The sequence below is a fragment of the Herpailurus yagouaroundi genome, unplaced genomic scaffold (genome assembly GCF_014898765.1).
Source record: "Herpailurus yagouaroundi ecotype Mexico unplaced genomic scaffold, PumYag 159, whole genome shotgun sequence".
Lineage (NCBI taxonomy): Eukaryota > Metazoa > Chordata > Mammalia > Carnivora > Felidae > Herpailurus > Herpailurus yagouaroundi.
In genome coordinates, this window is record NW_024412400.1 from 63,571,404 (window position 1) to 63,597,127 (window position 25,724).

General features: G+C 39.3%; 2 protein-coding genes across 2 annotated transcripts in view; one reads left to right on the forward strand and one right to left on the reverse strand.

Annotated features, from left to right (window-relative positions):
- PHC3 (polyhomeotic homolog 3) overlaps positions 1-5,348 on the reverse strand; it is a 105,693-nt gene extending 100,345 nt beyond the window's left edge. The window contains exon 1 of the mRNA XM_040480716.1: positions 5,330-5,348. The gene's annotated coding sequence lies outside the window, so the exon portion shown is untranslated. The remainder of the gene's footprint in view (positions 1-5,329) is intronic.
- A 1,191-nt stretch (positions 5,349-6,539) lies between these two features.
- Positions 6,540-25,724, forward strand: part of PRKCI (protein kinase C iota) — a 73,043-nt gene continuing 53,858 nt past the window's right edge. The window contains exons 1-2 of the mRNA XM_040480721.1: positions 6,540-6,640; positions 23,657-23,778. Of these exons, the coding sequence (XP_040336655.1) occupies positions 6,540-6,640; positions 23,657-23,778 (223 nt within the window). The remainder of the gene's footprint in view (positions 6,641-23,656; positions 23,779-25,724) is intronic.

Sequence of the window (25,724 nt, forward strand, 5' to 3'; positions counted from 1 at the left end):
GAGGCTGTAAGAGAGAACTAGATTACTGAAAAAGGCCTGTGATGGGGTGGCTGGGTGGCTGGAGCACAGAGAATTTATTAGACAAGGTTTACATTTTCAGTTGAATGTGCCAGCCTCAAGAACAGGTGTGCTTTTTCAAATGTGGAGGGTAGCTTACATTTAACGGTTTTTTGCTGCTGGTGACAGCATACTTGGTATGCAAACATCAGTAGACAGTGATACTTCAAATTCAAGTTTTTATGGGTTAATGGAGGCTCTTTCAACAATGTCATTTTACCAGTCAACTTTGTGCCTTTCAATCTAGCCAGACACAAGTGGGTTCTTCTGGATCCCAGAGAAGACAAGGTGGTATTCATGAGCTGTTGCAATTTTTCTGTATCGCTTGGGGCACACAGCTTGCTATTTTGCATTTTTTCCCTCTTTATTGGTATACGTCCTGACATTCTATCTGGATTGGACCTTTCTTGAAAAGGAGACAATAGTGCCTGGCACCAATTAACCCAATAGGAGTTAATTATGTTGAGATTTCTTTGACCTCTTTGAATATTCAGCAACTTTCATCAAGTAAATGTTTTATAGGGGTGCCTGGGTGGCTCAGTCGGTTAAGCATCTGACTTTGGCTCAGGTCACGATCTCGTGGTTTGTGAGTTTGAGCCCCATGTCAGGTTCTGTGCTGACAGCTTGGAGCCTGGAGCCTGCTTCGGATTCTGTGTCTCCCTCTCTTTCTGCCTCTCCCTGACTTGCACTCTGTTTCTTTCTCTTTCTCAAAAATTAATAAACATTAAAAAAAATTTTTTTTAAGTAAATGTTTTATAATTTTTTGCATTACTGACTCTATCACTTAATGGAACTCTCCACTGATGGCTCATTAAAACAAACATCTTCTTTCAGGAGTTTTTTGTATTAACATAGCGTGGCTTTATATTTTAGGAATTAAGTAATTAGGGGAGCCTGAATGGCTCAGTTGGTTAAGCATCCAACTCTTGATTTCGGCTCAGGTCATGATCTTCTGGTTAGTGAGACTGAGCCCTGCATCCAGCTCTGCACTGACAGCACAGAGTCTGCTTGAGACTTTCTCTCTTCCCCCTCTCCATCTCTCCCCTGGTGCACTCGCTCTCTCTCATAATAAATAAACTTAAAAAAAAATTAGTTAAGTAGCCCAGCCTCAGGACATCCTTATCAAATAAGTCAAAAGCTTATCCTTTTCTTACAGATAAGAAAAATGAAGCAAAGTGGTATTGTTCAGTGTCGATAGACATTACTGAGAACTCAGTATGAGCTAGGTACAGGGGACACAGTGATGAACCAATTACAGTTCCAGCATTATGAACACGCCAGCAAGAAAATAAACTATGATACTGTGCAATGCGTGTGCTATATATGATATATAAGCAGAATGTAGAGCAGGAGTACAAAGAGGAAAAATGAAGAGAATGGGTATGTAATGGCCTAGGGAGCAGAGGTGAGTTTGTAAATGGTTCCTAGAGAAAGAGTGGCATTTGGCCAGGACTGGTGGGGACTGAGCATGGGAGGGCATTTCAGACTAAGCAGAGGATACTATATATGGTACTATATATACAAAGACAGGACTATGTAGTCATTGGTGTAAATGAGCTTCATTTTCTGTGATTATCAGGGAATATAGACATGAATATTAAAATTCTTTAAGTTCATGAAGAAATAATAGCTGAGAACTTCCCTGAAGTGGGGAAGGAAAAAGGCATTGAAATCCAAGAGGCACAGAGAACTCCCTTCAGACGTAACTTGAATCGATCTTCTGCACGACATATCATAGTGAAACTGGCAAAATACAAGGATAAAGAGAAAATTCTGAAAGCAGCAAGGGGTAAACGTGCCCTCACATATAAAGGGAGACCTATAAGACTCGTGACTGATCTCTCTTTTGAAACTTGGCAGGCCAGAAAGAATTGGCACGAGATTTTCAGTGTGCTAGACAGAAAAAATATGCAGCCGAGAATCCTTTATCCAGCAAGTCTGTCATTTAGAATAGAAGGAGAGATAAAGGTCTTCCCAAACAAACAAAAACTGAAGGAATTTGTCACCACTAAACCAGCCCTACAAGAGACCCTAAGGGGGACCCTGTGAGATAAAATTCTTTAAGTTCAAAGGGAAGACATTTTATTTTTTAAGATTTTATTTTATTATTATTTTTAAATTTTATTTAATGTTTACTTATTTTTGAGAGAGAGACACAGAGAGAGAGAGATAGAGAGAGAGAGAGAGGAGACAGAGTGCAAGCTTGGGAGGGGCAGAGAGAGAGGGAGACACAGAACTGAAGTAGGCTCCAGGCTCTGAGATGTCAGCACAGAGCCCGACACGGGGCTTGACTCCTTGACGGCGAGATCATGACCTGAGCCAAAGTAGAATGCTCAACTAACTGAGCCACCGAGGTGCCCCAAGATTTTATTTTTTCAAGTTTATTTACTTATTTTGAGAGAGAGAGAGAGAATGAGTGGGGGAAGGGCAGAGATGAGGGAGAGAAGGAGAATCCCAAGCAGGCTCTGCACTGTCAGTATGGAGTCTGACGTAGGGCTTGAACTCACAAACCGGGAGATGATGACCTGAGCCTAAATCAAGAGCCAGCCGCTTAACCAACTGAGCCACCCAGGTGCCCCTTAAAGATTTTATTTTATTTATTTATTATTATTTTTTAATGTTTATTTATTTTTGAGAAAGAGAGAGAAAGGGAAGGGAGAGAGAGAGAGAGAGAGAGAGAGAGAGAGAGACAGGATCAGAAGTAGGTTCTGCACTGTCAGAGCAGAGCCCAACCTGGGGCTTGAACTCACGAACTGTGAAATTTGACTTGTGCCGAAGTCCAGTGCTTACCCGACTGAGCCACCCAGGCACCCCAAGATTGTATTTTTAAAGTAATCTCTACAGCCTACATGGGGCTTGAACTCAAGACCCCAGCATTAAGTGTTGCATGCTCTACCAACTGAGCCAGCCAAGGTGCTTCAAAGTTATTCCAAAAGCAAAACAAGTTAAGGCTAAAACTGCTATATGTCATTCTCTATGGTGTGGGAGTTAATTTGGGGACCCATAATGGAAATAAGTTTGCAAGGCTGGAGTGAAGGGAATACTCAGATAACTTGAAGATAAAGTAGGCAATGTCAATAGGGCAGTGAGAGGACACAAGAAGGCGAAAGAGAAAGTCATAGGGGTATTGTCAGCTCTCCATTCTGAAGAGGCAAGGTGAATTAACACAATAAAAACTAAATTCTCTCACTAACCTCAGCTGTCAGAACTCCACTCAGGAGTTTTGCCACTGCTCTTGAAGGTTAAATGAAACAATGTAATATTAAGACACTATCACAGGGGACCTGTGTCTACTATTTATTATCTCATTCACCATTTTCCAAGCAGGTTATTTTTGCCTTACATTGGGACAAGTACTCTTGTGATCACAAAATGAGAAAATGTTGGCCAAAATCTTTAAAATCTCTTAAGCCTGTGGATTTGAGGATTAACTAATTTTTACGATTAAAGTTATTGCAGTGAGCCAAAGGCAGGTTAATTCAGCCTATCACTCAATGTTTATCTCTGCAGGTCACAAAGTGCCCCCCCCCCCAAATGATGGGGAATTGCAATTTAAACACTTTTTTTCTCCTTTTAATGACATTATCCCCTGCTCAATGTAACCACTGAAGAACGCTAGGTTAAGGGCAGCAGGCTTAACCAAAGCTGAGGGTATTAGTAAACACTGTTTCAAGTACAACAGAAAGAAAATGGGCTGTGGGAGACTTGTTCACAGGGTCTACCATTGACTTCACATTTTATATCATTTGATTCTCAATTGAGGAAGAGACCACAGAAATCCAGTAGCAGGATTTGTTAGTTGACATAAAGAACATGGCAAACAAATTTTCCTATTTGATCCTGACTGCAGGGCACACTGGTGAGGCTAATTGAGACTGAACATAAAGGTCAAGCTCTTCTGATTATTCTTGTTAGAGCAGCTTAATCTGCAGCAAGGAAGTCAAATTTTCCTAAAGATATGATCAATGCGATGCCATGTTCCTTTTCAACCTTTTTACAGAGTTCTGTGTTCTCTAAGCTAAAGAGATGGCTCAATAGTTGCCAGGGATTTTTGTTGTTGTTGTTGTTGTTCCTAAAAATAACATAATTTCTGTGACCTGATCATCCTATATGCATAACTCTTTGTGCCTTCTGTTTTAATTGCATCACATTGACTTTAAAGATCAATGTCAGAGCACTTCCAGAATGGAAACATGAGGAGCTTCCTATATATTCTCCCCAGTGAAACAACCATAACTGAAGAAAATTATAAATAAAAAATGACCATTGGCTCAGACAATGGAGCAATTTATGCCCTAGGGCATTGTCAGAAGTAGCGGGGCAATCATTTACTAATTAGTGGAGGCTCACAGTTGGGAGTATTATCGATAAAGGCAAACCAGCCAAAAGCTGTGATAGGAAGATGAGGGAAAGTCAAAGAGAACCTGACTAAAACCACTGTCATCCCCAGTGGAGGGAGGAGGATTCAGGGTAACAGTGTGCACATGGAAGCCCTGAGGAGACATCAGAGCCTCCTGCACACTGTGGGGGACATATACTATACAGAACTAGTCTGGCCAAGTCACTAAACAAACGAACAAGCCAACAACAATGACAACAAGCCCTGGAGCCAGTACAGATCAGTCCCCAGAGTTGCTAAAATGGGAATGTAAATAAAATAGTGAGACATACAGACAGGCGATTGGGACCCAGACACGTAGAAAGTGCCATTGAGAGGACAAAGATATTGGACTTAGCAGACAAAGACTTCAAAACAGCTATTATAATTATGTTCAAAGAGCTAAAGGAAACAGTTCTTATGAGTACAAATTCAAAATTCCTCAACAAAATACTAGCAAACTGAATGGAGCAACCTATAAAAAGGATTATATGCCATAACCAGTTGAGATTTGTCCTAGGAATGCAAAGTTGGCCTATGTCCAAAAATCAGTTAATGTAACATATCATATCAATAGAATAAAGGATAAAAAACGTGATTATATTATCTTGATAGAAAAAAGGCATAAACAAACCCCAACACTTTTTTTTTTTTAAGATTTTATTTTTAAGCAATCTCTACACCCAACTTGGGGATTGAAATTACAACCATGAGATCCAGAGCCGAATGCTCCAGGACTGAGTTGTCCAGGCACCCCCCGATAGGAATTTTTATTAAGAGTTTATAATCCAAGTTTGTAGCAGTTGAAGGACATCATGCCAGACTAAGTGTCACACCTAACTCTGATGAGTTAATCCTCCAACCCTATTTTATCATAGTAAAGAAAGGTATTACCTTGATTATTCCATCCTTTTCAGCATGTATTGGTACTGGGACTTACTTATGCAGGAGCTGGATTCATGCTACCTGTAATTGCAATATGTGACACAGCCAAGATCAGTGGAAGGTCAGAGACTAGGCTACAAGGACGGGTTCTTTATATTGTAAACTTCGGTGAGCCAGTGTTTATAGAAAATAAATGCCGGTGGATGGATTGGATAATTATTGTGAACCTGTTCCATACAATGGCAATATACAAGGGATATTGGGGGCTGCAAAGGAAGAAACGTCGGTCTTCCATCATACCTTCTAGATGAGTTGCCTCCTTTATTACGTTCATTATTACATTTGTTACATATGTTATTAAATTCTTTCCATAAAAGAGCCTGTGCTGAGCCTGTAACCAATGTTCCCCAAAAAGGCACTGTATGATTGAGATGATATATGTAATTGGAAGGGAAAATTCATCAGAGAACGAAGTGTAGATCGTGACGATGCCCAATCATTTCCAGTGACCTCAGATAACCAAGCTCGATTCAGGGTTTCCAAGCCGAATACTCCCGATGGCGTACAAGCTGGTGACACAGTCGGCTAGAAGGGGAGGATGGTTTCCTACACAGAAATCCCCCAGTCCCAGAATCCCACCGGGACTCCAAGTCCCAGAAACCCGCAGGGCAAATCTACCCCAGTCCCTAGTCGGCTGACCGCGGACGCGACCAAGTTAGGAAACCGGGGTGAGATGCCGTAGTCTTTGTCACCTACTCTTTTTCCTGTAGGAATAGGGCTTTTTTACGGAGAACTTTGGCATTTCCTCAGTCACAGCTTCCACGAAAGGCCCCCTCCCGGCCTATCTGATTGATAGGCAGCGTCTCCCATCCTCTCTCTCCCTTTTCCTAGCCCCTGTAAGAATGGTTCAGCCGGGCGTTGAGGCTCCTTGAGTTGGATCGATGGTTGCGCCCGCCCTCCCCCGGAATGTGGGCCTTTGGAGCCAGCGAGGTGGGAGGGACCCAAGCGGGGAGGCGTGCTGGGCCCGGGCGGCGGGAGGAGCCGCGCGGTTCCGGCTGCCCCGGCACGGCGACCCTTGGGTCCGCGCCGCGGGCGGAGTGGACAGGTAGGCAAGCGGCAGCCGCAGCTCTGGGTGAAGCTCGGGTAGCAGAGTGCCCCACGGCACCCGGCGCGCACCCCACACCCTTGGCCTCCGGCGTTCAGGCGGGGGAGTAAGGAGATGCCGACCCAGAGGGACAGCAGTACCATGGCTCACCCGATCGCAGGCGGCGGCAGCGGAGATCATTCTCACCAGGTCCGGGTTAAAGCCTACTATCGCGGGTGAGTCTCCCAGAGTAGGCGTGGGAGTGGGAGGGGAGAGAAAAGGCCCGCTCGACTTGGACTGGAGGAGGGGAGGGTGCGGGGCTGGAGATGTTGTGGGCGGATTGGTCTGGGCGGGCGACTCTGGGGACTCGGGGTGGGTGACCAAGTGATCCGGGGAGGAGCAAGGGGCGCTAGGTTGGGGCACCCCACGGTGTGTTGCAGGGCGCCCGGGAGTCGCGCGGCTGTTGGTCCAGATTAGGGTCCCAGGGAGGAGCCTTGGAATAGAGTAGGTCCACCTGGTGGGTTCGAGAGAGACTCGCCTGCTAAGAGATTTACAAGGACTTTACGTCATTAAGTCTGAATGTGTTCGGGGCTGAGAGTTGATTCCGAGTGATGCCTCAGTTAACTGAGTTTGCTATAGGTTTAGAAGACAGGACTACTTTAGTTTGCTGGCCCTTTTGGTTGTCAGAAGGCCTAAAGGCTCTGGTTCTCAAAGTCAGGTTTACCTTCATCGTCTTAAGTTCAAGAAGTGTATCTGGATGCCTGTGTATTAGACATAGGAATTATTACTGAAGAGTAAAGGTGATGGCTTTTCAGGGATGTGCATTAGGTACGTATGTCCTTTGAGATTAGGTTATGTATGTGTAAATTAAAAACTTGTGAACGCTTCTTTGTCAGTGTTTCTTCAAGGACCATTTGATAGGGTGAGACTGCAAAGAGAGAAGAGGAGGAACCGAATTTTAAAGTCTATGATTTTTAGTCGTATTTTTATGTAAGTTCTAACTCCGGTGCTTACCAGAAATAATCCAGTCCTAATATCGTTGTATTAAATCATATTCTATAATCAGTGCCCTGAAGTATTCCCCTTCCCTTGAATTAAGTCGTGGTTTGGAATTTGAGAGAATTCTATTTAGGAGCATTGGAAAGGTGAAATGTTAGTGTGGGCATGAAGATTTGAAACTAAGGGTTAACAAAACCTGATGGCTTGGGCCTGTCTTACTGCTTGTTCAAGTAGAAGTAAATTGCTTTAAAAAAACCTCAAGCACTAGGAGGTTAAAACTGCACTGCATACTTTTACATTCCAGAGAGGATCAGTGAAGATAGCAAACTTTCAAAATGCCTCTCTTGTTTTGATTTCAAAGGAAATAGAAGCCCTAAAACGTCTTATTGATTCGATATAACAACTTACTGGTTTGCCTGCTGCCATGCAGCCTCTGACCTCTTGTTAGCTTGACTGTCTTCACCGGTAGTTTACAAGAATTATTTAGGAAAGTATCAGTGTTTTTGCTTTTAAATTGATCACAGAGGTCTTCATTTTAAAACAATACCAAGAAGTGTGTGTATGTTTTTTTAAAAAGTTTGTAGTGGTCATGAGAGCTGTTTTGACTTGAGTATGGTCAGCTATGAACTTTGCACTGTAGGGGAGAAAAGCTTTGCTTCCTTTACCTTACCTTTAATTTGATAGATGAGATAGTTCACTTTCCATGTTATAATGTCGACGGACAGCCCATGAGTTGTTAGGTACAGAGAATAAAATACGTGGTATGTGTTTCTTTTTTTTAAAGGTGTCTGATTATTGACAGTTAAAAAAGTTAAAAATCAGCGTACTCACATGGTGGGAATGTGCACACTTTGTAGATGTATAAATTAAGTTCCATTCCATCCTTCCAACTTTCAGAGGTATAGTGTTGACAGTTTATTTCTGTTCTACTGGAGGTTGTCTTTATTACTTTAAAAGTTATACTTCTATTCCGTGATTCAACTTTAGATAGACCCATTGATTCCTTTCTCTGAAGGATAAGACATTGGGTGAATACTACCTTTTGCTTGCCCTTCTCCTGATTGGTACTTCTCAATTTTTAATTGTTAAACTATTAGTTTTAGTTTTCTGGTTTACCTTTATGACTCTGACAATACAAAATTCTTGTCTTATTAGATTTAGATAGTTCCCAATGATTCCAACTATGCAGAAGAAGAAATTAGTGCTTCTTCCTTTTTTATTGGTTTGACAAATCTAAATAGGCCTAGTTAGTAAATTAAAATCATTGTAAACTCCTTTGGAAAGAAAGTCTGCTGTATTTTAGGAATCTAAGTGTCATTTTTTCTTGGCTTATTGCTACAACTGTTTTTATAAAAGAGAGTAAGGACATATAACCCTTTTAGTGCCTAAAAATTTCCCAAGACATTCAAGTTAACGTTTCGTTTTTTTTTTTTTTTAACCTATGAATTTTTGCTAAGGAATGAAAGAAAAGCCCTTGCCCATTAGTGCTTCTTATTCACTGAACGCTTTCTAATAGTGCCTTCGTTTCAAGCCTTATTTAAAGACAACATCGGCATTCTCTAAATTGTACCAATTTCTGTCCCCTGAAATTAAATCTGTTAAGATTATATGTTTATTAACAATAGTCTAAACTGGTGGTTATGATATTACATAGTCAGCTGCTCATTACTACAGATGAAACTAAAATGAGTCACCAGTGAGGATAGCTAATAAACAAGTTGGCTAACTAGAACACCTACCTGCTTTTTTTTTTTTTCAACGTTTATTTATTTTTAGGACAGAGAGAGACAGAGCATGAACGGGGGAGGAGCAGAGAGAGAGGGAGACACAGAACTGGAAACAGGCTCCAGGCTCTGAGCCATCAGCCCAGAGCCCGACGCGGGGCTCGAACTCACGGAGCGCGAGATCGTGACCTGGCTGAAGTCGGACGCTTAACCGACTGCGCCACCCAGGCGCCCCCTTACCTGCTTTTTAAGTAGAAAACCCTTCCTTTATATCAAGAAATGTAAGGACAATCTGCATTTGAAAACGTTTCTTTTCCTTCAGATCTTGTGAAAGGCCATTATCAGAAAGCTTTCTCCTTATCCCCTTCTAACAGTATTTCTTTCCAGTGAACGTTGAATTTTGGAATAGCCAGAATTTTTTAGTGAATACATTGCCTTCTTTCAGAGATGTGTGTGGTGTTGTCATTCAGTTAAATTTGTTCTTAGTGCAAATGCGATGTCTCCCTAGATATAACAGACATTTAATTGGATTTTTTTCTAGTTTTTAAGCAGGAGATTAATAGCATTAAGACACTGATTGTATTGGAGACCACCTAAGAGTGGCTCTGTGACGGCCCGTACACCCTTTTTTCCTTGACACGGGAGCTTGTCAGTGAGTGCTTTCCTTCAATCATTAGCTAGTAGTGTTAGGAGGAAGAGAAACAGGTTTTGTTGGTTAGTGATAGATTGCTATTTTATGGGCTTATCCTTATATTAAAGTTACTTGATATTATGGGATAGAGTTTAACAAGGAAATGTCTGGACTCCTCATTTCTTTACATCACAAATGTGTGGGAAATTTTGCAAAAAGGTTTTGAAAATGCTTTTTAAACCATTGCCATTGAACAGTTACAATAATCTAGAGGATTCTTTCTGTGAACATCTGCAAATAGAAAGAGATTAACTACTTGTATATTTGGAATGTATAGCTGGTTCAGTGAAGAAGTATGCAGGATTTTTCTGTGAACAAGTCTTGGCAAGACTTGTTTTTAAAAGTATTGCAAAATAATTTTAGCAATATAAAGTATATCACTATAATGTTCTAAGGAAATACAGATAGTCTCTTGAGTTGGAAGTTGGGGGAATGTTAGTTACCGGTCCTGGAGCTTCTGGCCTGGCACCGAACCACAGGACAACTGATCCATAGTTTTATCAGAGAAAGAGAAAGGATTTGGTGGCCTGGTGCCAGAAACCAAAACAGCCCTCTCAGAAATTCGAATCAGGTAACAAAGAGATAAATTGCTTGTTAGCAGTGAACACTGGAACTGAAGAGTGAAGGGAGAGGTTTGGGAGGCCAAGACTGACCATGTACAAATGGCAGGTCTGAGAAAGCAGAGGAGAAGGAAGCAGTTCCCCGTAGAAAAATTCTTCCTGGAGGTCCATGAAAGCTTTCTAATACAACTCCCAACCCTCTTGTTAAGGTAACTTGAGTGTTTGTTGTTTTATGGTTGCAATGAGCATCATTAAAACCTGAATTTTTAAAATTCCATTCTTGCTTAGGATTTCACGTATTACCTAAAGTGTATTTAAAGTCACTTTAATAAATATTGTTGGACACCTACTGCCTACTATAAAGGCAGGCACGTGGTACTAGGGTGGGCACAGAGGATGTAAAGGTGGATAATACACGGCTCTGCCCTTGAAGGACCGTGAGACTTATAGGAGGAAAGATCTAGAAGAGCTAATAAAGGAGTGTGTATGTGTTTATGTGTAAGGTATTTGCAGGGTTGGATATTGGGGAGGTGTTTGGGGTAAGAAAGGTAAACCTTCCTAGAGGATGAACTGTTTGAGGCTTTTAAAGGATAAATAGGTTTGTCTAGTGGATGAAGATGTTGGGGAAGGGGGCATTCCAGGCATTGCACAACTGTGTGATATATTTGGGGAATTCAGATCAGTTTAGTTGTTAGTGCCATAGTCCTTCCTTATTAGGACATGAAGTGTGAAGCTGGCACTAATAAGAAGTGAGGCTAAGAAGAAGACTCACAGGCGCTACTCATGAAATTCTTGAATATCATACTTTGGGCTTCGGACTTTTTCTCATTGGCGAGGGTTTTAAGTCAGAGAGATATACATACTGAGATTCTCATTTTAGAAAAGTCAGATTTGGAACCAGTATGAACTATGAATTAGCAATGGATGAAGACTGATTTGGAGGCTTTGGAAGTAGTCCTGGTGAGAGATTCAGAGGAGGAGAAGAGGATCTGGATTGAATGGCAATTTTAGGGGGTAGAATCCATATGAATTACAGATCAATTGCCTGTGGGGAAGAGAGAGGGAATCTGACAACTCTTAGGTTTCTTATTTGAGAGAGACTAGGGAATATAGAAGGAAAAGATTAGTGAGAGGAGGTAACTCATTTCCTGGAACAAGTAACTGAATTTTTAGTTCATCATGCGTTGGGGACATCCAGGTGGAAATGGCCAGCATTAACTGAACAGTCATTTATTGTGTGCCTGCTGTGTGTCCTAAGCCCTGTACGTGACAGCTAACCTACATAGGAATGTAGCTGAGAATGATGATTGAAACAAAAATGCCACCAGTTACCAAATGCAGATGACAAAGACAAGGCACTAAAACTAAATTTTAAAGATACAGACGTACCTAAAATGGAAAGTTTCCCTTGTAGCTTCTCACCCCCACTTCCTAATGGTAGCCATTGTTAACAGTTTGGGATATTCTACATTATATTAATATATCTATAGGTATAGATATGGATACACACATACCCTTTTATTTTTCAAGTAAACAGGTTCATATTTCTACACACATTTCTGCAACTTGATTTTTTTCATTCATGATCATCTTTCCATGTTAGGATAGACAGGGATAAATACATATGTAGAGAGTGATCCGCTTTTTATAATTGATGTATAGTGTTTTATAGTATTGGTACACCATAATTTAATCGTTTTTTTTGTTTGTTTAACGTTTATTCATTTTTGAGAGACAGAGAGAGAGCATGAGTGGGGAAGGGGCAGAGAGAGGGAGACACAGAATCCGAAGCAGGCTCCAGGCTGTGAGCTGTCAACACAGAGCCCAGTGCGGGGGAACTCACGAATTGCAAGAACATGACCCAAGCTGAAGTCGGACGCTCAGCCAACTGAGCCACCCAGGTGCCCCATAATTTAATCTTTTTTCTTGATTGATAAGCACAAAAAGTTGCTTTCATTAAGTCACTATTTCAAATTATGCTAAGGTGACATCCTCATATTTAATATGTGTTTTTGCAAACATGGTCCAAAATTTGCCTGTTTTAAAACTTGACCCTGTCCTCCAAACACTTACCAATTTACATTCCCAACGACAGTTTACAATGAAGTGTTTTCCTTTTGTTCCCATTGCGCATTACTGGTCTTTAAAAATTTTCCCAATAGAATAGGCAACAAATGTTAACTTTTTTTTACGACTATCTTTTTATACATTACTGATCATTTTTATTTCCTATGTGTGTTGTTTATTCATATCTTTTGCCCAGTTGTCCTCCTGGATTCTTTCTCTTTTTTTCATACATTTATTTGAAGGGACATTGGCATGTTGTCTGTTACAAAAGGTGCCAGCATTTCTCTAACCTGTTGCTTGTCTGGAGTTTTTCATTTTTATTTAATCAAATCTGTCTTTTTAAAAATTTCTTTATGGCTTCTGGGTTCTCTTAGGTAAATGTACTTCTCATTTAAAAATACTCTATTTTTATGTCTGTTATGCAGCTTTTCAAGTGGTTATCAATAAATCTGATATTTGGGGGTTTTACTTATTTGTGGTGTATTGATAGAACTTAATTTCTTAAAAAATGTATTTTAATACTGCTATTGAATACGTTCTTTTGCCACTGATTTGAAGGACAACTTTTTGCTATACTAAATTTCTCAGATGAACATAAGTACTTTCTATTCTGTTTCATTGATTTTTGAGGAGGAATGTGTTTTTGCATTGGTTTAATTATTGTGGTTAATTTTGATATATGTTATGGAAAGGTCATTTCATTAATTTTCTATTTCCAGATTTTCTTGGCTATTCTTATACATTTATTTTGTCTTCCAGATCAGTTTTTGAAGGTTTTTGTAGGTTTCAAAAAAAAAATCTTATTATTTTGATTTGAAATTGCATTGAATTTACAAGTTAATGTGAGAACTGATAGTTTTATAATACTGAGCTTGGCCTTGTAAGTATGTGGCATAATACCTATTTATTGATTTTTTTTTTCGTATTTTTCAGTAAGGTGCCTGTCCCTTAGATCTTGCACATTTCCCATTAAATTTATTCTTAAATGCTTTATAATTTTGTTGCTTTTGTGAATGGGACTTTTATTCTCATAGCCTTATTTTATACCATCTATTTTTGAATATTTAAGTGGAACTGGTCACCTTATTCTAATAGTTTCTTAGTTAACTATCTTAGAATTTCTAGCTAGATAATATCATCTGCAAATAACAGTTGTGCCTCTTGTTTACTATATATCTCACTTCTTTTTCTCGTTTTTTTTTTTTAAGTTTATTCTTGGAAGAGAGCGAGCATGCGCACGAGCAAGAAAGGGGTAGAGAGAGAATCCTAGGCAGGCTCCATGATCAGTGCAGAGCCCCATGTGGGGCCCGATCTCACAACCGAGAGATCATGACCTGAGCTGAGATCAAGAGTCAGACGCTTAATCGACTCAGCCACCCAGGCGCCCCCTTTTCTTATCTTAACCATTGCCTGGGTTTTCCAGTGTTGAATTTTAACAGTGAACTTTTATCTTAAAATATTATCAATAATTAGAAAAATTTCACAGATTATCTTCAAAGATACCCAGTCTCCTTTCATCTCTTTGCTGTATGCTAAAGAGCATAGAAAGTAACTCTGAGAATGTACCCAGTTGTGCCAAGAACTGTGATAAGTGTTTTGCCCTTATTTGTATTCATAACAATATTCAGAGGCGGGTATCATTATCTGCGTCATATCGATGGTAACGCTGAGGCTTAGTAAGCCACCATACAAAGCTGAGTCTTACCCTTCAGAAAAATTTCTCTTTCTCCTTTTACTATATTGATGGGGCTTTTAAAAATCACTTTTTTGCTTTATTGTCAAATTCATATCTCACAGTTCTTTTTGAGCCAATTTTCTGTCTTCTTGATCATTAAAAAATAGAACTTGCTTTATGCCTGTCAATGAATAACAATTACTTTGAGGAATGATACTGTGATTTATATGAAGTCTCTTTCCCCAGAACCTTCAGCCTAGTGATTTTACCATCCATGGATAATTCTGCCTAAATCTCTTATATCAGTGATTACAAATAAAACTTTTTTCTGTTTATACTACATTTAATTTTGGAGAAAAGCTTATTTTGAGATAGCAGAAGGATTGAACTGGTGGTTCTTTTTTCAGGTTTATTTTTAAGAGCAATTAGTCCTAAGGAAAAACTTTAGATTCTATATTTTAGAACATAGGAACATAATGAATGCTTAAAGCAGTTTGTCTTCTGAGGCCCAGTAGCAAAATTAAAACTGCCTTTTTTTTTTCTTTTTAAAAAATTCAGCTAAAACTATATCTAAATTTTCCATTTTGGGAATCTTTGTGGTGAAGCAGAATATATTCTGTCAAAGACCAGTGGTAAGATAATGTGCGCTACCACTGAAGTTAAAATCAGAGAAAAAAAAATCTTTCATGCATAATTTGTTTTATACCTTTAGAATGTAATATCTTTATTTTGCAGCTCATTTTTAGCTTTAGTGCTATAATAAGAATCTGGTGTTTGTGGAGGGTATGAACATGGTGCTTTCTCAATTACTTAGAGAAGTGTTTACATAAAACTCCCTTAAATGTTTTAGTTCCTGGAACTTAAGGAGTGGTCATTGATAAAGCATAACTCCTTCCCCGGGTCTCCTTAGGATGTTTGTACTTATGTTTTTTTAATGATTATACAGATGTTTTAAAAAATATTTGTATGTTCTGATAAATGTTTTTTAGTTCTTGAAAAATAAGATTTCTTAAAAATCCATATTGTATACAGACATGCTTATGTATGTGTTAATTGTAACTCCATGTGGACCTTAGTAAGAAAGTCATATTTTGATGATGCCAGATATTAATTTTTTTTCCCTTGCATTCAAAAAAAGATGTCATCCTTGTACTTTGCCAGAGAACTTCTATGGAAACCTTTCCTTCTCTTCTGAGTTAATTCTAAAATATAATCTCCCAATCCTTATATCCCTTATACTAGTAAACTTGAAGGTATTTTGAAAGAAAAATTGTTGTAAGGTAAGGATGTTAGAAGAAGGAACTATTTTATATTTTTAAAATAAAATTTTAAAATATTTGAAACAATTTTATTTATAAAAAGTCATTTTAAATTGTTTTACATTTTAGGGGTGTGTTGATGGCTCAGTCAGTTAAGCATCTGACTTTTGGTCTTGACTCAGATCATGATCTCATGGTTTGTGAGCTCGAGCTCCATGTCAGGTTCTGGGCTGACAGCGTGGAACCTCCTTGGGATTCTCTTTCTCTTTCTGCCCCTCCCCTGCTTGCTTACAGGTGTTCTCTCTCTCTCTCTCTCTCTCTCTCTTAAAATAAATAAACTTCAAAAAATTGTTTCATATTTTATTTTTTTATTAGAAAGCAAATTTTATAATAAAATCATACCTTTATATGGTAGAGAAATTAACAATAATCTATACCATTCAGTAACCACATGCGAAGTAACCGCTTGAGCTAAAGCCGACCCTACTCTATACCATTCAGAAAGGTCTAAGTCAGAGTACATCTTTCCATCTGTAGTCTCTCCTCAATTCCTAGTTCCACCACCTAGAGTTAACTACTTTAAAAATTTTGTTTTGTTTTATTATATCTGTTGATAGATATGAAATAAGAGGAATTTAGTACTACTTGCCATGTCTCGTGCCTATTTTTAGTTCTTCTAATAGTTATGTTTGTAAGTTAAGTAATGTGCCTTCTTCTGCTTTTGTTTTTAATTGTGGCTAAAAAGAATTAAATTTATCATCTTATACAGTTCAGTAGTGTTAACTATATTCACATTGCCATGCAACCAATCTCCAGAACTTTTTCATTTTGCAAAATTGAAACTGTACCTTTTGAACGATTCCCCATTTCCTCCTCCCTCCAACCTCTGGCAACCACTGCTCCAATTAAGTGGAGTCATACAGTATTTGTCTTTTTGTGACTGGCCCATTTCACTTAGCATAATGTCTTCAAAGGTTCATCCGTGTGTCAGAATTTTCTTACTTTTATTTATTTTTATTTATTTATTTATTTTTAATTTATATATGAAATTTATTGTCAAATTGGTTTCCATACAACACCCAGTGCTCATCCCAAAAGGTGCCCTCCTCAATACCCATCACCCACCCTCTCCTCCCTCCCACCCCCCATCAACCCTCAGTTTGCTCTCGGTTCTCAACAGTCTCTTATGCTTTGGCTCTCTCCCACTCTAACCTCTTTTTTTTTTTTTTTTCCTTCCCCTCCCCCATGGGTTCCTGTTAAGTTTCTCAGGATCCACATAAGAGTGAAACCATATGGTATCTGTCTTTCTCTGTATGGCTTATTTCACTTAGCATCACACTCTCCAGTTCCATCCACGTTGCTACAAAAGGCCATATTTCATTTTTTCTCATTGCCACGTAGTATTCCATAGTGTATATAAACCACAATTTCTTTATCCATCAGTTGATGGACATTTAGGCTCTTTCCATAATTTGGCTATTGTTGAGAGTGCTGCTATGAACATTGGGGTACAAGTGCCCCTATGCATCAGTACTCCTGTGTCCCTTGGATAAATTCCTAGCAGTGCTATTGCTGGGTCATAGGGTAGGTCTATTTTTAATTTTCTGAGGAACCTCCACACTGCTTTCCAGAGCGGCTGCACCAATTTGCATTCCCACCAACAGTGCAAGAGGGTTCCCGTTTCTCCACATCCTCTCCAGCATCTAGAGTCTCCTGATTTGTTCATTTTGGCCACTCTGACTGGCGTGAGGTGATACCTGAGTGTGGTTTTGATTTGTATTTCCCTGATAAGGAGCGACGCTGTACATCTTTTCATGTGCCTGTTGGCCATCCGGATGTCTTCTTTAGAGAAGTGTCTATTCATGTTTTCTGCCCATTTCTTCACTGGGTTATTTGCTTTTCGGGTGTGGAGTTTGGTGAGCTCTTTATAGGTTTTGGATACTAGCCCTTTATATGTCATTTGCAAATATCTTTTCCCATTCCGTTGGTTGCCTTTTGGTTTTGTTGGTTGTTAGCTTTGCTGTGCAGAAGCTTTTTATCTTCATAAGGTCCCAGTAATTCACTTTTGCTTTTAATTCCCTTGCCTTTGGGGATGTGTCGAGTAAGAGATTGCTACGGCTGAGGTCAGAGAGGTCTTTTCCTGCTTTCTCCTCTAAGGTTTTGATGGTTTCCTGTCTCACATTCAGGTCCTTGATCCATTTTGAGTTTATTTTTGTGAATGGTGTGAGAAAGTGGTCTAGTTTCAACCTTCTGCATGTTGCTGTCCAGTTCTCCCAGCACCATTTGTTAAAGAGACTGTCTTTTTTCCATTGGATGTTCTTTCCTGCTTTGTCAAAGATGAGTTGGCCATACGTTTGTGGATCTAGTTCTGGGGTTTCTGTTCTATTCCATTGGTCTGTGTGTCTGTTTTTGTGCCAAGAATTTTCTTACTTTTAAAGGCTGAATAATATTCCTTCGTGTTTATATATCACATTTTATTCATTCGTTCCTCTGTCAGTAGACCCTTGGGTTGCTTCCATCATTTGGCTATTGTGAGTAATGCTAGTCCCAACATGGGTGTACAAATATCCGTTGGAGTCCCTACTTTCAGTTCTCTTGGATATATACCTGGAAGTGAAATTACTGGACCATATGGAAATTCTATTTTGAAGTTTTTGAGGAACCTCCATACTGTTTTCTATAGCTGCTGAACTATTTTACATTCCCACCAACAGTGCACAAGGCTTATTTCTCCACATCCTTGTCAACACTTGATATTCTCTGTTTTATTGTTTTTGTATTTTTTTTTAAGTAGGCTCCATGACCAACGTGAGGCTCGAATTCACAACCTGAGATCCAGTCAGATGCTCCACCAGCTGAGCCACCCTGGCGCCCCTGGTTTTGTTTTTGTTTTTTTGATAGTAGTTATACTAATGGGTGTGAGGTGATATTTCATTATGGTTTTGATTTGCATCTCCCTGATGATCAGTGATGTTGAACATCTTTTTTTATTTTAATTTTTTTTTTTAAATTTTTTAACGTTTATTCACTTTTGAGAGACAGGGACAGAGCGCGAGCCAGGGAGGGGCAGAGAGAGGGGGAGACACAGGACCCAAAGCCAGCTCCAGGCCCTGAGCTGTCAGCACAGAGCCTGACACGGGTCTTGAGCCCACAAACTATGAGATCATGACCTGAGCCAAAGTTGAATGCTTAATCAACTGAGCCACCCAGGCACCCTGAACATCTTTTCATAGGCTTGTTAGCCATTTGTATATCCTTTTTGGAGAAATGTCGGTTCAAGTCCTTTGCCCATCTTTTATTTGGAATATTTGTTTTGTTTTGTTTCTTGTTCCCTGCTATTATTTTTAAATTATTGGTTTTAGATAGAGTATTGATTCTCCACTAGGAAAGAAACATTTTGAATTTACACTTTTACTTTCTCTACATCTTGATTTTTCTTAGTAATTTTTATATTATAAAGGTTTATAACATTATTCTATTCTTTAACTTACAAATTTTTCTTTAAAGAAATGAATGCTTATGTAAGTGTTAAGCACTTGAAGAGCTAAGTAGTATGATTAGATGCTTAGACAAGGAAAAGTAATCTTGTGTCAATAAAACTTTTCTCTTTTAAAGGTTCCTCATAACTGTGTTGTTTGGGGCTAGTATGTTTTCTCAGTCACTTTCACCCATCTGTTCTCAGTCATCTGCGATTTTTCTTACGCTTTCTGGTCTGCTGCTGGTGACTTTTTTGTTTTCTAAGACTTTGATAATTTGTCATTTCACTTATCTATTGTTTCAACGGGCCCTTCAAATGAAAGGATATAGATATGTGTTCCCTCTGCCATAATGCACCAGAAGCCTCTGAGTGTTGCTTTTAGAAAGTTAGATGACTTTTTATCTCTCTAATCAGGCTTCGCTTCTATTTAAAGTATTATGTGAATATATAGCGTTTTTTACATTTACTGAACACAAAGGATCCAACATGTGACAACTCCATTCACTCAGCCTAGATTAATTGAATGTCCACTCTGAGCCAGACACGGCTTCAGTTGTTGGTGATATAGCAGTGAGTAAAAACTAAGTGCCTGCTTTCATGGATTTTACATTTAGTCAAGAGAGATAGACTAAAATATGTATAATTTACATATGCTGGCAAAGTATTTTCTCTGAAGAATAAAAAATTTAGCGGGCTCCTGGGTGGCTCAGTCAGTTAAGCCTCCAGCTTTGGCTCAGGCCATGATCTCAGGGTTCGTGAGTTTGAGCCCCGCATCAGGCTCTGTGCTGACAGCTCAGAGCCTGGAGCCTGCTTCAGATTCTGTGTCTCCCTCTCTCTCTCTGCCTGTTACCCACTTGTGCTCTTCTCTCAAAAATAAATAAACATTAAAAACAAAATTTAACCAGCTTCATGTACTAAAGTAGAGTAATTTATTTTATTTAAAAAGTGTTTATTTATTTGGTGAGCATGAGAGTGGAGGGGGGCAGGGAAAGAGGACACAGAGAATCCCAAGCAGGCTCTGCCCGATCAGTGCAGAGCCTGATGTGGGGCTCGAACTCATGAACGGGGAGCTCATGACCCAAGCTGAAATCAAGAGTCAGATGCTTAAGTTACTGAGTCACCCAGGCACCCCAGAGTATACTAATTTAATATCCTCATCAGGGATTTCATTTTTCATCAGCCAGTCTTTTAAAAGTGAGATTATGTAACCATTATGTTCTTGTCAAAAAACCATCTAGGAATAGCTGTGCATTGGGTAGATGCTACTGTGGAAAGTGGTGTCTCGTGTGCAGGAGATTTACTCAGGTCGATGGCTACTGAAGGGAAGACAAGGGAAGGAAGTAGGCTTAGGTAGGAGGAAATCAGGATGCCCTAAAGTCTCAGCAGAACCCTCAGTTGACCCTCCCAGGAGTTCTGAAGATGAGTTGATACTTCAGAGCTTTCCTGAGTTGTCTACGACCTTTATACCCCCACATGGAATCAGTCATTCACTGTGGGCTGCTCCAGGAAGTGGGTGTGACCATAGGTGAGATTCAGATCTCTGAAGGAGACTGTCAGCTGGGGATTATCTACTGGTAACATGTCCAGCAGCTGGTATAATAAATGCTCCATTGCTAATGGGGGATTTTAGGGTGGGATGGGGAGGGGGAAAGTCAGATCATAGCATCCACCACAGGTGTCATTAGGATTTGGTTTGAATTCTTTTATTTTTTAACTGTGAGAGACTGGCAAATATTCCTTTGTGTTTTGATTGTTAAATCTGTAAAATAGGTTAGTATGTCCAGTTTGACAGTTCTTGTGAAGATTATATAGATAAAGTTTATTTATTTTTTTAATTTTTTTAACATTTATTTATTTTTGAGACAGAGAGAGACAGAACATGAACAGGGAAGGGGCAGAGAGAGAGGGAGACACAGAATCTGAAACGGGCTCCAGGCTCTGAGCTGTCAGCACAGAGCCCGACGCGGGGCTCGAACTCACAGACTGTGAGATCATGACCTGAGCCGAAGTTGGACGCTTAACCGACTGAGCCACCCAGGCGCCCCTGATAAAGTTTGTTTAAAAACCCAGAGCACACTCAGTTTTCTATAAATGTTTATAGGCAAAGGAAATAAACAGTGATATTTCCTTGTCAAAAGTACATTTTCTGGAAGATGGATTTCTCTTAGTATTTCTTCTACATCCAATTAAGAAATGTTTGAATCCTTTTTATATTTTTTAAAAAGTATTTTGTAAACTGTATATATGTTGTATACACACATATAATATGCATACATATATACACACAAATTTAAAGAACTGTTATAGGAAAGTGTAGGTCGTAATAAGAGAATTTTTTTATTACTTTCAAAAAATGCTTTAAGGTTCTTCCAAATTGTAGCTGTCTACTACCATGACAATTGGATTTCTAATTTTTAGATATTAAATTATTTTTTATTAATACTTGTTTATTTACTCTCGAGTTAATATGCAGTGTAGTCTCAAGCCCTTATTATGTTCATAGTACTGTGACTCTATGAAACAGTCTGAGGATTTTTGTCTCCCAGTTGTATACAATTTAGTTGAGGATGTGTTATCAGTGTATGAGTTAAATAACAAAAGATGAAACATAAGACACATGTTGGACAGGTTTAAAAGTATGGACCATTGGGCTTATGTGGTTAAAAACTGTTTAATGGAAGTTGATGTTGAAGTGCCTATTAGAGAATTGATCCTCACCTCCCTCTATAAACTGGGAGGGCCTTGAACCTCCCTCTAAATACTGGGCCAAGTATTAAAACTTGGATCATCAAGGTCTTATGTGTGGGAGTTACGAGTAAACCAGATGAGTGCAGTAGAGTATTTGTATTGGGAATGGTGGGTTCAAGTTGAGAATGGGAATTAGAACCAGATCATCAAAAGGTAGAATTACAGGTTTAGGAGACCTCTACATAGAGATAGTAGTTAAAACATTGAATATGAATTAAGTTTCAGAGAGAAAGAAAGAATGACAGAAGATGAATGTGAGAGAGAATGTAAAGAGTACCTTGTGATTGAAGACCAAAGGAAACTTAAGCGTTCATTCAGTATAGCAGATGGGGAGCCAGGGAAGCTTACTGTTATGAAAGCCAAGGCAAGAAGTTCTCAGAGGCAGGGATACAAAGCTGTGAGATGCTTAGAAAGATTATCAAGAAAAGGGCAATCCATTTTGAGGCTCTGCTCTTTGCTTACCTTTGATAGCCCATAAAGACCAATTTTAAACTTTTTTTTTTTTTTGTGCAGATGACTAAAATTTGAAATTCCTTATTTCCTACTCTGTGTTCTGTGTTGCAGCTACCCATTTCTGTTCACAGTTCCTTCCTTTCTTGAACAGGTATTTCTTAAGCACCCATTCTGTGCCAGGCACTGTGTTGGTTGCTAGGAATATAATGAACAAAATAAAACCCCTGCTTTCACCAAACTTACATTCTAGCTAGGGTAGATGGTAGACTATAAACATCGGTTTACCTGCTCAAGTAGTAGAAGAGGTTGGTCAGAGAGGTAGCCAGGGTCTCGTAGACTCCACTAAGGACTTTGGATTTTACTCTTCATGAGACAGAAAGGCATTTGAAGAGTTTAAAACAGAAAGGACATGAACTACATTAATTTTGTAAAACCGTTAGGACAGAATTTGACACATAGGCATCACTCTATAAATTTTTATTAGAGTCATTCAGTCTGTTTGACTTACATTTGAAAGGTGATTGTGTCTGGCTACTGAGTGGAGATGTGATCATAGGGAGCCTTCTCCTGGCTCCTTGGAGGAAGTCCCAGGCTTCTGCTCTAAAACAGTTTGTTGCGGTTTTAAATTTTATACTAAATAGCCACTACGTAGATTTATTTGAATACTGTTGCTTATCTAACACTAATACAAACAAATACACATTTATGTCTGTTCCTATGTTCTTTGGGTATCTACCTAAAATATTAGTCTTATTTTAAACCCAATTTTGGCAAATGTGAATTCTTTGGGAAATGGTGAAAATGAAGGTGTGAGGTCTAAAAATCATGCCACACGAAGAATGGGTGATGGTCTCATGGGTGGTTAATTTGTGGAAGTGAGGGCTGGGGAAGAGGACTTGACAGATCTTGGTCGAATTATTGAAGAGCTGTTTCTTAGATGAAGGGTGGACTTTTGGGGGAGGGGAGATCTGCAACCTGTGATTGGAACAGATTTCAGTTAAATATAAGGCAGAAGTTCATCAATAATAGAGCTGTTCATCTGTGGAGTGCAGTGCCTCACAAAAGAGTGAGCTTTTGATAACAAAATTAAAGCCAAAGTGGGACAACCATCAGAGCAGTTAGGGTGGCCTACCTGAATGAGAAGGGAGATTGAATGAAAGTTTCTCACAAATCCACTATTTTTACTTTTTTTTCTACTAAGTTATTTATTTTGAGAGAGAAAAAGCATGAGAGGGGCAGAGAGAGAAGGAAAATCCCAAAGAGAGAAATCCCAAGCAGGCTCCATGCTGTCAGCACAGAGCCCGATGTGGGGCTTGAACTCACAAACCGTGAGATCATGACCTGAGCTGACACCAAGAGTCAGACGCCCAACCAACTGAGCCACCAAGGTGCCCCCATTATTTTTACTTTTAAGCATTATTTAATATGGATTTTTTGTTTTTACTTTATGGAGATAGTTTACCGGAAGCAATGCATGTTGAGGCACTCACAAAATAACTGATGTTCATCTGATTTTCAGGCACTTAGTGTTATGTAGAGTATCATTAGTTTTGGTCATTGTCAGACTTAAAACTCCTTTTTTTTTTTTTTTTTTTCAGGGATATCATGATAACACATTTTGAACCTTCAATCTCCTTTGAGGGCCTTTGCAGTGAGGTTCGAGACATGTGTTCTTTTGACAATGAACAGCTTTTCACCATGAAATGGATCGATGAGGAAGGTGAGTGGTAAAGAGAGGGCTGCCTGTGTAAGCATTGATTTAAGATACTATTTTGTCATTTGTTTTCTTTTTTAAAGTTTATTTATTTTGAGAGAGAGAAAGAGAGTATGTGCACACACGCATGAGTTGGGAAGGGGCAGAGAGAGAATCCCAAGCAAGTTCTGCACTGACGACTCAGAGTTCCATCCCACAAACTGTGAGATCATGACCTGAGCCGAAATCAAGAGTCGGATGCTTAATCAACTAAGCCACCCAGGCACCCCTGTCATTTGTTTTTAAAATGTAGTAAAAGTTCAAATTATTTAGGACTATTAGGTATATTAGAAATTTTATGTTATTCTTATTTTGCTTCAAGCACTTAAAGAAAAAGAATACCAAAGGGTACAATCTTTGTTTTGTCCTTTTTACTCCAAAATAGAGTGAAATTAATGTGACTTGTTTTCCACCATTAATGTAAACATCTCATCAAATAGTGTTACATTTTGCTTTAATTTTGAAGATGAGTATTGTCTTATATTTTAGAGATTACCTTCAATAATCTGGCAGTGTTTTTTTGCTGAGTACTGTAAATACTTCAAAGAAAGTGCTACAGAATAAAAGTGATTGTGATAGCCATGATTTCAGAGGTGGTGGCAGAGACTTGATACCTTAATGACTTGGACTCAGAAAACATCTATTGAACATCTGTGTGCTGAAGATAGAAATTTTCTTTCTTTTATTTTTTTTAATTTTTTTAATGTTTATTTCTGAGACAGAGAGAGACAAAGCATGAGTGGGGGAGGGACAGAGAGAGAGAGAGGGAGACACAGAATCAGGAGCAAGCTCCAGGCTCTGAGCTGTCAGCACAGAGCCGGACGCAGTGCTCTAACTCCCAAACCGTGAGATCATGACCTGAGCCAAAGTCAGACGCTCAACCGACTGAGCCACCCTGGCGCCTCTAAGATAGAAATTTTCTATATTCACACTCATAGTCTCATAGGGAGATGGACATGTAAATAACAAATGTGGTAAGTTGAACATAAGTGCATAGGCATCTTGGAATCCAAAAGAACCAACATCTCCATGTCCTTGAAATATTTGTGACATTTGGACTAAAAATAAAGAGTAGAAGTTTTTGAAGTGGAGGAGGTGAGGGGAAAACCACTTTTGATGAAGAATTAAAAAAAGAGACGGAGGTGTGAGGAACATGGTATATGTGGAAGAGCAGTAATTCACTAAAGTGCAAGGTGTAGAGAGGTGTGGATGAGGGCTAGATCCTTGCTCCTTGGTGCGGTCTGTGAATTTTTGGAAAATGGGACTCTCAGGCCCCATCACAGATCCCTGGATCTGAACCTACACTTTAATAGGAACTCCAGGTGAGTGGCGTACATATTTTTTTAAGTTTATTTATTAAAAATAAAGTTTATTTATTTATTTTGAGAGAGATCACTCACATGCACGCATGTGCAAGCATGAGTTGGGGAGGGACGGAGAGGGAGAGAGATTCCCATGCAGGCTCCAACCTCTCAGCACAGAGCCTGATAGCAGGGCTCAGTCTCTTGAACCGGGAGATCATGACTTGAGCAGAAATCAAGAGTCAGATGCTTAACTGACTGAGCCACCCAGGTGCCCCAAGTTGCATGAATATTAAACTTTGAGAAGCTTAGGATTCAATCCTGGAAGCCTTTGCAAACCACATAAGATTTTATCTTACATGATGGAACGTCATTGAAGTATAGTTTAAAGATACCCTAATTAGGGGCGCTTGGGTGGCTCAGTTGATCGGTCTTCCAACTCTTGATTTTGGCTCAGGTCATGCATGATCTCATTATTTGTGGGATCACCTGCATCTGATTTTTCCGCTGACAGTGTGGAGCCTACTTGGGATTCTCTCTCTGCCCCTTCCCTGTGCACGCCTACTCACTCTCTCTCTCTCAAAATAAACATTAAAAAAAAGGAAGACACCT